General features: G+C 30.8%; 1 protein-coding gene across 1 annotated transcript; it reads left to right on the top strand.

Annotated features, from left to right (window-relative positions):
* Window positions 1–7,336: 7,336 nt before the first annotated feature.
* LOC142224682 (uncharacterized) lies at window positions 7,337–13,672 on the top strand. Its single transcript, XM_075294487.1, has 3 exons — window positions 7,337–7,566; window positions 12,747–13,289; window positions 13,361–13,672. The coding sequence occupies exons 1-3, from the start codon at window positions 7,459–7,461 to the stop codon at window positions 13,586–13,588; spliced, it is 879 nt and encodes a 292-aa protein (XP_075150602.1). The 5' UTR covers window positions 7,337–7,458; the 3' UTR covers window positions 13,589–13,672.
* Window positions 13,673–15,193: the final 1,521 nt, after the last annotated feature.

Below are 15,193 nucleotides of genomic sequence, written 5' to 3'. Positions count from 1 at the left end.
CATCAAGACAACGCACCGTGCCACAAGTCATTGAGAACGATGGCAAAAATTTATGAATTGAGCTTCGAATTGCTTCCCCACCCACCGTATTTTCCAGATCTGGCCCTCAGCGACTTTTTCTTGTTCGCAGACCTCAAAAGGATGCTCGGAAGGAAAAAAATTGGCTGCAATGAAGAGGTGATCGCCGAAACTGAGGCCTATTTTGAGGCAAAACCGAAGGAGTACTACCAAAATGGTATCCAAAAATTGGAAGGTCGTTATAATCGTTGTATCGCTCTTAAAGGGAACTATATTGAATAATAAAAACGAATTTTGACAAAAAATGTGTTTTTCTTCACCCAAAGAAATTTGTTAGTAGGGACAGCAGAAAAGTCTGCTAAAACAGCAGAAAGTCTGCTGAAAAGGACAGCAGTCACTGTTTGCTGAAATAGCAAACATTTCTTGCTATTTTTGAATCTCGATTACTCTAAAACATGTTTTATTTTGGATAAAACAAATAAAAATGTCAACTTAGGAGCTATCCTAACATAATTAAAACAATATTTTATGAATATCTATAGTATGTGACCAAAAATCTGAATATTTATCGAATTGAGGCATAACAGCAAACAAAATGTTTGCTGATCGTATTTAGGAGCTTGTAAGTATATTACGGTGCAAAAATATACCAAAAACTGCTTTTGGTTCTTAAATATGCTTTGGGGAAAAATTTATAACCTAAAAATTTTATAAGTTCATTTGGCCCTGAGGTACAAAAATATAACAGCAGACATCGACTGCTGTTTTTAGCAGACTTTTTTCTATGAGTGTTTGTTAGACCGGGGACTTATCAGCCAACCTGTTAAGATGTGGAATGTTAAGAAGGCATAAGGTATAAAAGCTATTCCGTTAGTATCACATCGAAATATCGATTTACGGTTATATCTATGAAGTACCTCTGTAGAATAAATATATGCGCTAAAATTGTTTCATTTCTCTTTTGGACGAAAATAACTGTACTTAAAATTTCTCTTTTTAACGATGTTTATCGCCCTCTATGCTATGATTATCATTAACGATTTTGTCACTTGACACCAATTCGATGTACCGTTATATGAAATTTGTAATGAAAGTTAGAAGTTCAGTAGTAAATAATTATATGTGCATTGCACATAATTTACATTATTTCGCACATTACACAGAAAAACGAACAATTTTCCTATTAAAATTTTAATTGAGTTTTAAAAAATACTCAATTAAAAATTTAATTGAATCAATATATTTTTTAATTGAAACAAAAATTAATCACAAAAATTAATAGCATCAATTAATTTTTTAATTGACCTTCAATTAATTTTATAATTGATACTATCATTTCTGTGATTGAATACATTTCAATTAAAAAATTAATTTCGTGATTGATTCAGAATTTTTTTTTGTGTGTGTACAGTTTTGTTGTAAATGTAGATTGTGGGTGAGTTACATGTATGTTATTTTTATGTATTCAGAAAAAATGTAGTGCAAATTTTTAATCTTTAGTGAAAAATGGCTCAAGGAAGCGAAGGCGGAAAAATTATCGGAATGGACCCAAATGGCAAAAAATTGGAGAAATTGCATCGGCGACAAATCGACACCGCAATACAATTAGAAATTTTTTAGAAAAACCCACAAACCATGGTTGTGCTAAACGCAGTGGGCGCATTCCAACCGTTGACCAAAGGAAAAGGGCACATATTAGTCAACTTGCTGCAAATGAAAATAAGATCTGCAGAGAAATAAAAGTAGAATTTGGTCTGAATGTGACTAGACAACGAATTCAGTAAATTATCAAGCACGATATAGGACTAAAATACGAAAATAATAAAGGGTGATACGGTCAAAATTTGGTCAAGGGAAAACGCGTGTAAATCGGTGAAATCGTTTATTTAAAAAAATCAAATTAAATTTCTTTTTCAAGTTCAATTAGTATAAAATTCAGGAAAAATATTCAGTTAGGCTTTCGCTTTTCCAAATCCGAATTGCCGGGCCTCACGCTTGATACCTGTCATCAGATTTTGTACAGCCACCTTGTCCACCTTCTTCACCGCAGAAAGCTAGTTTGCCTTGAACTGCTGCTCGTCCTTAGCAGTTTTTTTTGGACTTCTTTAGGTTCCGCTTGACAATAGCCCAGTATTTCTCAATTGGGCGGAGCTCTGGCGTGCCAGATCCGGCCAAAACAGTACGGAACAACCGTGTTTCTTCAGGAAAGGCAGCAGACGTTTATTCAAACACTCTTTCACGTAAATTTCTTGGTTGACAGTCCCGGAAGCTATGAAAATGCTGCTTTTCAAGCCACAGGTACAGATGGCTTGCCAAACCAGATATTTCTTTGCGAACTTTGACAGTTTTATGTGCTTGAAAATATCTGCTACCTTTCCCCTTCCGTTTGCCGTATAAAACTCCTGTCCCGGAAGCTGCTTGTAGTCGACTTTGACGTAGGTTTCGTCGTCCATTACCACGCAGTCAAACTTCGTCAGCATCGTCGGATACAGCCTCCGGGATCGCGCTTTGGCCGTCGTATTTTGTTTATCATCGCGATTTGGAGTCACTACCTTCTTGTAAGTCGATATACATGAAATAAAGCTGTGGTTGAACTTATGATTTAAGTTCCTAAATTTATGCTTAGTTTAATATCTAAAGCTCCTTTATTATTTTGTTTAGTCAGATTTTTAGTCAATTTAGTTAAAAGAAAAATAGTAATTGACTATTCTTGCAAAAACGAATATCTTAGTAATGCTACGAAAAAGGGTCACCAAAAAAGTAGTGAAAATGTTCTTCTTGGGTCCGGAAGTGGTGCCAAATTGGCGGAGAAGCGGTAAATGTAATATGAACTTGTCATAGGTCGGATGTCCACCATTTCAACTGACGTTGCACTGCATCAATTCTTAAGCTGTGATCCGAATTCAGTGTTTTGAATGTGAATTAAAAATTTTTGTGATATTTTCCCAAATAAATAATTTTTATAATTTTTTATGATTTCTAATGCATTCTAAGGCTTGTCTGTTTCTCTAGAATGGACTTGGCATTTCTGCGGCTAAATTTGAATGATTTGTACTATTTAATTAATTCTTACTCTTTTTTTAAACTATTTGAAAAAAAGACTTAAAATTAACCATTAAAAACTGAATAAAAAAACTTCCTTTGTAGTCGAAATAATTAACTTCTTTGTGAGGACATTTTTGAAAGGGCTTTTCAAGTTGTGCCTTTAGAACAATTCCCAATTTTTTGCTGGAAAAAAGTGTGGAACTACTTTTAGTTGATTTATTACAAGTTAATTGTCTAGTTATTTTCATGTCTGAGTTTTTATTCATTTTTATAAAATAAAACATTAATTGAACCTATAAGTACAGTCTATAAATTATTATATGAAAATTGTCTAGCTACGCTAATGGTCCCTACTAAAATGAACGCAGAGATATATGTCAATTATGGTATGGGAGAACAATTTAATAGATTTTGTAGATGGTGAAGTTTGGACTTTCCAACAAGATAAGGCTCCCATCCATGTTGTACACCTCACAAAAAAATTTTTTTAAGACTAGTGATATACCTTTACTGGAATGGCCAGCGCTAAGTCCCGATCTAAATCCTATAGAATATTCTCTGGGGCATATTATCCGCTAAGGTATTTGCGAAGTCCAAGCAATATACAACACCCAAAGAACTGAAGTCTGCAATTACGACAGAATGGGAATAAATCGATATGGCAACTCTGAAAAACTTGGTATGTTCTATGCCTCACCGATTACAGCAAGTTCTAATAAACAAGGCCAATACTATATCGTATTAGTTAATCAAACTATCTTAATTTTATTTTGAGATGTAGCTAAAATATAATTTTACACATATAAATATTTTCTATGACTAAAAATTTAAGTATGCATTTTCTGTCAAAGCAAACGTTAAGTAAATATTTAGTTTATGTATTTTGGTAACGTAAAAAAGTGTAAATAAAATAAGAAAAAAATGTTTTCAATAAAAGTTCTTTATAAGACTAGAACATAACTTTACATGTTGCACATATAATTTTTTTACGGGGGTATATATTTCCATAATCGAAGAGAAAGGGGGTCTTGGTAATCTAGAAACCATAGTTTTTATCCAATTTGTCGGAAATACGATATCTAGACGTATTTTAGGGTCGCAAATAGGTGTACCGAATATGGTGTGTATCCATCCATGTTTTGGTATAGATTAGGGCTGTCATTCGGGATTTATCCCATCCAGCGTTACCGTTGGGAATTTTCAAAAAGTGGCAAACGTCGAAAAAAGGGGCACAATTATTTTTGAAAAGTGGCACAAAAAGTGGCACATTCTTTTTATTAACTTATACAAAAAAAAACTTAAGAAATAAATACTGCTATGAGGTCAAGTTAAAATATATTTTGCGAATTCATACAAATTGGTGAACAAATCCTATTTAAAATTATTTTTTAAGCGTCTATAAAATAATCAGGCCTTTCAATTATATCTTTAAATTTATTTACGATATCAAAATAATTTATATCATCATTGGTTTTTAAGTAATGCGGAACCCCCTTTTCTTCAGTTTTTTGTCATTTATGTCAATTCGTGGTAAAATTTGTCCACAACTTTCGGATTGTGATGTCGTTTTGTGACCTATCTATATTGTTTTAATGCTTTTAATATACAAAGAATTTTTATAGTCGATATCTGCTAAATCACGTTTTTACAAACTTTCTTAAAAAAATTTATGTATATTTGTAATAGAATATTTTTGTTAAATATAATTAATAAACAATTTAAGGTAAGCACTATGTTCGATTTTCGAGTTGAAATTTTCGCTGTTACTTTACTAAAACAGTTCAATATAAAGCAGATAAAATAACTCAATAACTCAATCATTTATAATTTTGATTATTTCAGGAAAAGTAATCGCGAAAATAAATTGATTTTCAACTCGAAAACCGAACATAGTACTCACGTTTAGGAGGATTCGCTTTGGAATGTTTTGTTAACGGTATTCATACTTTTGATAATATAAACTAAAATTTTAAGATAAATCTTTGGTATTTGAAAGTGCATTTTGGATCTTTAACATATACTTTCTCTAATTACTTAGGACACTTTTCTTCCAATTTTTCTCTAATGAGGTAATGCTTCAATACTGTCCACTGTTCCAGCATTCATTTTGAGGAATATAGTAGAATTGGAACAATCTGTCTCAAAGGGCGATTGCAATTTTTTCTAACTGGGTCCTTATGGGATCCATCATCAATTATTTCCTGCGGTCGTAATACAAACCTTAAACATTTTCATATTTATCCTGATATTTCATGCCACAATAAATTTGGCATATTCAAAGTACGGTTTACCAAATAAGTTGAATCGTAACTGTTCTCGTAATAAGAACTAGTGAGCGAAGGCTGTTGATGCACAATATTAAATTTTCTTAATAACACATCTATGGTGATAACTACCCATAATATTTAAACTTTTGAAAAAGTGGCACGAATTATTGGAAAAGTGGCACAAAATCGTAAAAAGTATCACATTTAGTGGCACAAACAAAAAGTGGCGCAAAAGTGGCACCGCCCAAGAAAAGTGGCAAATTTGCCACTAAAGTGGCACAACGGTAACGCTGATCCCATCCCGATGCTGAAGACTCCAAGACGGGGGGTATCTTTGAACTGCACCTGTTGGCAGACAAAACAAGAATCTGTGCAAAATATAAGAACGATTGCGTCATTATTGAATGTTGTAGCGTGATTACAAGAGACAGACAGACGGAAATGGTTATACACTCTTAGAATTTTTCCCTGATCCCTTTATATAGTCGGAAATCGATATTTACATATGTTACAAACGGAATGACAAACATATTATAAAGGTTAAATTACACACCATCCGAGCGTTGATGGAAGGGCTGATTTTTTTCTGTTTGCGGCAGACTTCGAGCTTTTGATTTCAAAGAGAAATTTCAACTCTTCAATCATCGGACGCATTGTACGCATTGAACGCATGGTATGTAATTCAACCTTAACTCCATCATTGCTCTATGGTGGTGGGTATAATGAATTGTTACTGCAATAAAAATGTCAGTTGGCAGGCGAGCGGATTCGAAATTATAGCAATCTGAAATTGGTTACAATACATATGAGCCACCCTGGGAATTCGTATGTTGCATATGAAAAAAGCCCATTCATGTTTTTATTGGGGAGTTAAAATACAAAAAAAAGTACTGAAAATGTCACAATTGCTACACAGAAAAAAACTCTCACCAAATTCTTTCCAATTAATTAAATTGATTGAAGTTGAAATTTTTTCAATTAATACATTAATTGATACAATTTTTAATCAAAATAGAAACATTAAGATAATTAAGTCAATGATAGAAAATTTTAAAATTTTTAATTAAAGCATTTATTGATAAAATTAACTTCTTAATCAAACTGGGAAGACTAATAGTGTTTTCTTTTCTTGTAAATATTGCGCACTGTTTTTGCATTTTGCGCGGAAAATGTGCTTTTTAGGTTGTTTTCTAAAAAAAAACTGGCGAAAAGCCTTCGAATTCTGTTGAGAAAATAGTGCCATAGAGGCAAATTGCGGGCATTTTCAACACTGCCGACAAACGAGAGTGCTGCGAATGCCCTGTTTGATCTTGGAATCTTTGCTGCCCGCTGATTCAACATTTTTAAAATGATCATTCTCTACAGACAAAATGAAGACAAAGCACTTTTTTCAGAAAAGAAAACACCATAAGTCAATTAAAAACGTGATGGATTTTTTTTTTATTTTTGACTAAAATTTATTTCAAACATGAGATCAATTAATTTTTTAATCAATTATTTTTTTAATGTTCAATTAAAAATATCATTTTCTTGATTGAAGACATTTCACATAAAAAATTAATTGGATCAATTAATTTCGTGATTGAATATGAAAAACAAATTGTTGTGTGTATTGAGAGGGAATAATGCAGTCTTGAAAAAATGTTTGGTATTCGGTCGAAACTGGGATTGAAGCTATCACACTGCTATGCAATATGTACATTCTAACCATTGTACCACGGTGGCTCCCAATTTCGAACTATTTTACCTCCAAAATTAGTTGATAATCTGAATTTTTTCTGGGCTAAGTTTTTCAGCGGACATTGATTTGCTTTCCAATTTTGTCAGCAAGTTCTAAAAATTTGTTTGAGTGTACATTTGTGTGGAAACATCTTTCGTCAAAAAGCTATATATAGCCGATCGTCTACGTAAAAAATGTCTCATACATGTATGTAGTGGTTTGATATCTCTCTGCTTTTTGAAAATGATACAAATGAATACAAATCAGTTTGTATTTAGACATAGAATAAAAAAGACCTGAAAAACAAAACACAATCGAAAAAATACATTTTCTTTTTTTACTAATTTTGGGTGTAGTTTTCTTGTGGAAAGTTTTATTTGAAGTAAAATCTTACGTAGTGTTATAAAAATGCCTTCCATTGAAAAGATTTCAACGGAAAAACACGAAGGAGATGTCGTCTGCATTGCTTTCTATGGCAATCAAGTTTTTTCTGGAGGTGCTGATGGTAAAATTAAAGTTAGTACAAAAGTACATGCATATATAGAATCTTCAATAAATTCTTATTGAAAATTAAAAAAAAAAAACAAAAATATTAATTAAGAACCAATTTTTCTATAAACTAATTTAATTAAAGAGTTTTATGTATGTAGCAACATATGAAATAGGCTTTTATCCCAAGAAAAAAGAAAATTCTAGCATTATTCTCGATTTATCTACAAGATCAAAAAATCATTTCATGTATTGACGTAAAAAATATTGCGTTCACAAAAACAGAAAATATCAAAACAAAAAAAAAAAAAAACTCAAACAAAAATGTTTTTGTCAGACTTTTTTTGTTTTCACCCACTATACCATACACTATAAAATAAAAATGATTTTTATACAAAAAAAAATGAAATCTTAAATTTTTACTTTTAATTATAAATTATTTTGGAATTAGTTTTATATACATTATATGTTTTAAATAAAAAATGTTTGCTATCATCTATAATTTTGGAAAAAACTATTATTATTTTCTTTTAATAATTTAAGCTTTCTTAAAAATTTAAATTTTTTTAAAAATTTAAAATTTAAAAAAAATTATTAGAGACAAAAAGCTTGTTTTTTATATTTTTATTAATAATTTTCTATATCAATAATTTTATGAATAAACAAATTTTCAATTTCGAGAAGTTTATGTTTCCAGAATTTTCCTACCTAAACAAAATCAAACGCACAAAATGTCAATATCGATTTATATCATTTTATTTCTTGGCAATAATCAAAAATAATACAAACATATCTCATAGAAGTTAGATCTTCATATTTTGTTTTCTAATAAAATGACCATTTTATGCCTTAATTTCATTCCCTTACACTTAAAAAAGAACTGACAGTAACGAATAAAGTTTGAATAATACAAAAGAAAGTTCTGTCGGTCCTGAACTAAAGAACGAATAAATATTCGAGCAAAGAAATAAAGAAAATTGCAAATCGAAAATGAACTAGTGAACTAACATAACATAAGTGACAGAACTTTTTCATTGTTGCGGAAGTTAACTGAGTACAGTTGAGAAGCAGTGAACTAACTGACGGAAGATCTTCATTGATGGGGAAGTGGGCTGCGATGAGAAGTTAACTAAATGATCGAACTTCTTGATCGATAGATTGATGTGGGCTGAGGTAAATTGAGAAGTAGTGAACAAACCAATCGATGGAGAAGTGAGCTGAGTTGAGTTAAGAAGTGGTAGTTAAGTTGATAAGTAGTGAACTAACTGACCGAACTTCTTTATTAATGCGGAAGTGGCCTGATCTTTTTCATTGATGAGGCTGCACCCAGAGAAGGAATATGATCACCTCAAACATGTTTTAAGAGCAAAATGTTATTTTTGGGTGTTGACCATGTAACATGGTTTTCGCAACCATGTCATTTTCTCGTAAATCATGTATCTGATTTCGGCAAGCAGGTTATATTTGACGAGAAGATAACATTTTAGTGACAAACATGTTACATATTCACCATACAAAAATAACATGTTTGAGGTGATCATATTCCTTCTCTGCGTGTGAGTTGAGTTGAGAAGTAATGATTTAATTTAAGGAAATTCTTCATTGTTCATGAGTAGTGGACAAAGTGATAGAAGTTTTTCATTGATAGAGATGTGAATTGTGTTGAGTTGATAAGTAGTGAACTAACTGACGGAATTCCTTCATTTTTGGGGAAGTGAATTGAGTTGAGAAGTAGTGGACTAACTGACACGGTTGCCACTCGTGCCAAAAAATAATCTGGCTACATTTTACCAAAAATCTACCAAATTGAAAAACTCTTATATTGAAGTTTTCGATAAAATTTTTGTGGCCGGTGTAACAAGGGAAAGTTACTACTTCTACATAAAGAAGAACTTCCTCACAATGGACTTTGATAGTATGACCTAACAAATCAAATTATCAAATTTTTATTTTGTTTGAAATTTTTGTCAAAATTTTATTTCTATAGAAAATTCTGTCAAAATTTTTTTCTTTAGAAAATTCATCATTGAACCACGGTGGCTCTCTATTTTTGTATATTTTATTTCTATCGAAAATTTTGTCAAAATTTTATTTCTATAGAAAATTTTGTCAAAATTTTATTTCTGTAGAAACTTGTGTTAAAATTTTATTTCTATAGAAAAATTTATCAAAATTTTATTTCTATAGAAAATTTTATCAATGTTTTAATTCTCTAGAAAATTTTGTCAACATTTTATTTCTTTAGAAAATTTTGTCAAAATTGTATTTCTATTGAAAATTTTGTCAAAATTTTATTTCTATAGAAAATTTTGTCAAAATTTTGTTGCTATGGAAAATTTGTCAAAATTTTATTTCTGTAGAAAATTTTATTTCTATAGAAAATTTTGTAAACATTTTATTTCTATGGAAAATTTTGTCAAAATTTTATTTCTATTGAAAATTGTATCAAAATGTTATTTCTATTGAAAATTTTATCAAAATTTTATTTCTATAGAAAATTTTGTCAACATTTTATTTCTTTAGAAAATTTTGTCAATATTTTATTTCTATTGAAAATTTTGTCAAAATTTTATTTCTATAGAAAATTTTGTAAAAATTTTATTTCTATAGGAAAATTTGTCAAAAGTTTATTTCTGTAGAAAATTTTATTTCTATAGATAATGTTATCAAAATTTTATTTATATAGAAACTTTTGTCAAAATTTTATTCCTATAGAAAATTTTGTCAAAATTTTATTTCTATAGAAAATTTTATCAATTTTTTTCTATAGAAAATTTTATCAAAATTTTATTTCCCTAGAAAATTTTGTCAACATTTTATTTCTTTAGAAAATTTTGTCAAAATTTTATTTCTATAGAAAATGTTGTTTCTATAGAATATTTTGTCAAAATTTTATTTCTATTGAAAATTTTATCTAAATGTTATTTCTATTGAAAATTTTATCAAAATTTTATTTCTATAGAAAATTTTGTCAACATTTTATTTCTATAGAAAATTTTTTCAAAATTTTATTTTTATAGAAAATTTTTTCAAAATTTTATTTCTAAAGAAAATTTTGTCAAAATTTTATTTCTATGGAACATTTTATCAAAATTTTATTTTATTTCCAATTTTTTTCTGAAATTAGAAATTTAGAGATATTTTAGGACCACAAAGAAGTGTTTCGGAAATAGTGTGTATCGGTCCATGTTTTGATATAGCTCCCATATAGACCGATGTTCCGATTTTGCTTCTTGGGCGTCTAGAAAGTGTATTTTCTATCCGATTTGCCTGAAATTGAAAATCAAGAATTATTTTATGACCACAGGTTTGTAGAAACCGTATTTTCTATTCGATTTACCTGAAATTGGAAATCTAGAGGCATTTTAGGACAAAAAAGGGGTGTGTATCGGTCCACGGTTTGGTATAGCCCCCATATAGCCCGATCTCCCGATTTGACTTCTTGAGCGTCTTTTACCCGATCTGCCTGAAATTGAAAATCGAGAGGTGTTTTGGGTTCACGAATAAGTGTGCCCAATATCGTGTGTATCAGTCCACGGTTTGGTATAGCCCCCATATAGCCCGATCTCCCGATTTGATTTCTTGGGCTTTTATTTTAATCGATTTACCTGAAATTCAAAGTCTGGAGATATTTTTGGTCTACACATAGGTACGCCGGATATGGTGTATATCTGTTCATGTTTTCGTATTTACCTCATATAGACCGATCTCCAGGGTTGACCTCTTAAGTGTGTAGACATCCCAATTTTTATGCGATTTGTAGGAAATTCAAAATTAAGAGGTATTTTCGGTCCGTAATAGTAAATATGTTGTGGATCGGTTCATGTTTTTGTATAGCTCCCATATGTTAATTCTCCCGATTTCTATGCCAGTATATATGTTTGCTTAGCAGAGTATCTGTCGTCAAATCCACCTATATACTCGTATGTATTTTCAACTAACCTGACGAAGAGTTTTCTACTTTTTGATTCATGGCCTGGCCGAAGTCGTATATACTTGTTTCTATATAAAATTGAAGTAACTCTTAGGTTAGGTGGCAGCCCGATGTATCAGGCTCACTTAGAATATTCAGTCCATTGCGATACCACATTGGTGAACTTCTCTCTTATCACTGAGTGCTGCCCGATTCCATGTTAGGCTCAATGACAAGGTACCTCCTTTTTATAGCCGAGTCCGAACGGCGTTCCATATTGCAGTGAAACCACCTAGAGAAGTTTTGAAACCCTCACCAGCATTACTGAGGTGGGATAATGCACCGCTGAAAAACTTTTTGGTGTTCGGTCGAAGCAGGAATCGAACCCACGACCTTGTGTATACAAGGTGGGCATGCTAACCATTGCACCACGGTAACTCTTAGGTTGGTAGGAATATTTTGCAAACTTACCAAAACATCAAAAATTCCACCAACAGTAAAAAAATCTACAATTTTGGTAAAATTCTTTCAACTATGGCATAATGGAGAAGCTATCTGCGTTCAGTTGAGGAGTAATGAATGAACTGACCGAACTTCTTAATTGATAGGGATGTGGGCTTAGTTGAGTTTAGCATTTGTTAACTAACTGACCGATTTTCTCCGCTGTTGGAAAAGTGAGCTGAGTTGGGTTGAGAAGTAATGGAAATTAAAAATTATGGCAATAATAGCAGAAACGATCACGAACTGAACTGGAATGCGAGATGAAAATCAACAGGTACTCGAAACACGGTAAGATTAAGACGATGGTGAGCAATGATTTTCTTTTGAACTTAATCTCACCATGTCAATAAATACGCATATACGCGAGAGGTCGCTGGGCCTGTTTTGTGCGAGTGTCAGAAACATGGTTTATGCCTCAGTTGATTTTGCCCTTTTAGCGCCGTTAATATTGAGGCAATACGTGTGTGTGAGCGTGAATATTTTGTTACTCAAAAACACTCGCGAACATGTTATTTTCGTGACTCACGCTATTGCACGATATTTGTTTGATTAATAACGCTCAGGCACATGCCATTTGCATCACAAAAGACTCAGAATTACTGGCAGATAATAAACCACTGCTGAAAAACTGTTGACGTTCAGCTCAAACTAGGATTGAAACCAAAAACCTTTTTATGCAAGGTGGACCACTACGGTGGCTGCCCATACTATTGAACTATTTCCTGTTTTTTTTTTGCGTACTACAAATTATATTACCAATAACATCTAATTTGTTGTCACCTTTCATTTTCAGATTTGGGATAGTGATTTGAATCTCCTTAAGACCTTAGATGCCCATGAATCGTATATTTATGCATTGGCTATAAATAGTCAGGGTAAATTATATTCCAGCAGTTGTGATGGCTGTGTGAAATTTATGCTGCCACCCTATGACAAAGTCGAAGAACTTGTACGCTGTGATGATGTTATTCAAGCTATGTACTGTGAAGGAGATGTCCTTTATGCAGGCGATGACAAAGGTGTTGTTTCCAATTGGCAAAATGACAAAATGCTCTTTAAATATAATTTAGTGGAGGAGGTGAAATCATTGGCTGCCGAACAAGGATGGATTTATACAGTGAGAGATTTGGATATGGTCATTTCGGAAGTGGTACAAGGAAAATCTGGCAAATATGTTACCAGAGGAGTAATTCCTGGAAAATCACCATTGTGTTTGGTTTCTCCTACAGCCGAGAATAGGCATAAATATGTGGCTTTAGCTGATCGTACAGGCAAAGGTTTTCTCATAATTCAAAATTCTCCCGAAGATAAATTCAAAGTTAGAATTCAACAGGCGGTAAGTGTAGGAAATGGATAATAGTTGAAGTCCCTGTAATAAATGATTTTTTTCTTACATTTTTTTGACAGGATTGTCATGAATTGATTATCAATGCCCTGTGCGCCCATGATGGATATCTTTATAGTGGTGGCTATGATAATAAAGTCAAGGGATGGACGGATTTAGATCAACCGAAACTTAAAGCTTTGGGAGAAGTTGAAGTTGGTTCTTGTGTTAATGCCTTGTGTTGTGGTTCTGATAATAATGTGTATATAGCTGCTTCTGATGGAGTTATTCGTCGAGCAAAATTTACTTAGAATCTGAAATTTCCCTAGATAAGATTTCATAATTCGTTGTGTGTAAGATATAATAAAAATCCAAATTAGTTCTAGAATAAAAAATCTAAACTAGCCTAGGTCACCATGGATTGCGTAGAAAGTTCTACTGTCATCCACAATCGTACTTGTGTTAGGGTAACAATTGAAAATGGCAAACTTCTTAACATTGTCTTCTAAATTGTAGGTTAGTCTAAAAGGCTGATAAAATACCTAAATAAGCCAACTTAGTTCTTCATCGGCGTCTATACATAATTATGAACAGATATAAACTAATTTTCGCATGGTAATTAAATTTAAATTTCTACTGAATCGGATGAAATTTGTTCCTCCCAGAGGCTCCAGAAGTCAAGTTTGGGGATCGGTTTATAAGAACGCATATGGACCATCATGTACCAAATTTCAAACCGATCGCATGAAATTTGCTTTTCCAGAAGGCTCAATATTCCAATATGAGGTCCAATTTGCCACAGTTGCAATTCCATCCGGCCCACATCAATTAATACTATCATGCTTCAAGTCAACAGTTTGTTTCGTGATTTCGACAAACGGTCGAACATCTATAGAAAAAAACTAATTTAACAAAATTTTCTATAGAAATAAAAATTTGACAATAGAAACAAAATTTAGACAAAATTTTTATAGAAATAAAATTTTGATAAAATTATCTATAGAAATAAAATTTTGATAAAATTTTCTTCAGAAATAAAATTTTGACAAACATTTCTTTAGAAATCAAATTTGGACAAATTTTCCTATGGAAATCACATTTTGACAAATTTCCTTATGGAAATAAAATTTTGACAAAATTCTCTATAGAAATAAAATTTTGACAAATTTTTCTATGGAATAAAATTTTTGGCAAATTGTTCTATAGTATATAATTTTCTAACGAAATAAAATTTTCTATAAAAAAAAAAACAAATATTTCCAATAGAATTTAAATTTTTACAACATTTTATATAGAAATAAAATTTTGACAAAATTTTCTATCAAAATAAAATGTTGAAAAAATTTTCTATAAAAATGAAATTTAAAAAAAAATGTCTATAGATATAAACTTTTTGCAAAATTTTCTACAAAAAAAAATTTTGATAACAATATCTATAGAAATAAAATTTTGATAAAAATTTCTATAGCAATAAAATTTTGACAAAATTTTATAAAGAAATAACATTTTCTATAGAAAAAAACAAATTCGAAAAAATTTTCAATAGAAATAAAATTTTGACTGAATTTTCTATAGAAATAAAATTTTGACAAATTTTCTATAGAAATAAAAAAAAATGACAAAATTTTCTACAGAAATAAAATTTAAAAAAAAGTTTCTGTATAAAAAAAAAATTGACAAAATTTTCTATAAAAACTAAAATTTTGACAAAATTTTTTATAAAAATAAAATTTTGATAACAATATCTATAGAAATAAAATTTTGATCAAAATGTCTATAGAAATAAAATTTTGTAAAGAAATAACATTTTCTATAGAAAAAACAAATTGAAAAAATTTTCAATAGAAATAAAATTTTGACAACATTTTCTATAGAAATAAAATATTGACAAAATTTTCTATAGAGTAAAATTTTGA

This window comes from Haematobia irritans, chromosome 1 (genome assembly GCF_050003625.1).
Source record: "Haematobia irritans isolate KBUSLIRL chromosome 1, ASM5000362v1, whole genome shotgun sequence".
NCBI classification, from domain to species: domain Eukaryota; kingdom Metazoa; phylum Arthropoda; class Insecta; order Diptera; family Muscidae; genus Haematobia; species Haematobia irritans.
This window is presented reverse-complemented; position numbering and strand designations above follow the sequence as displayed.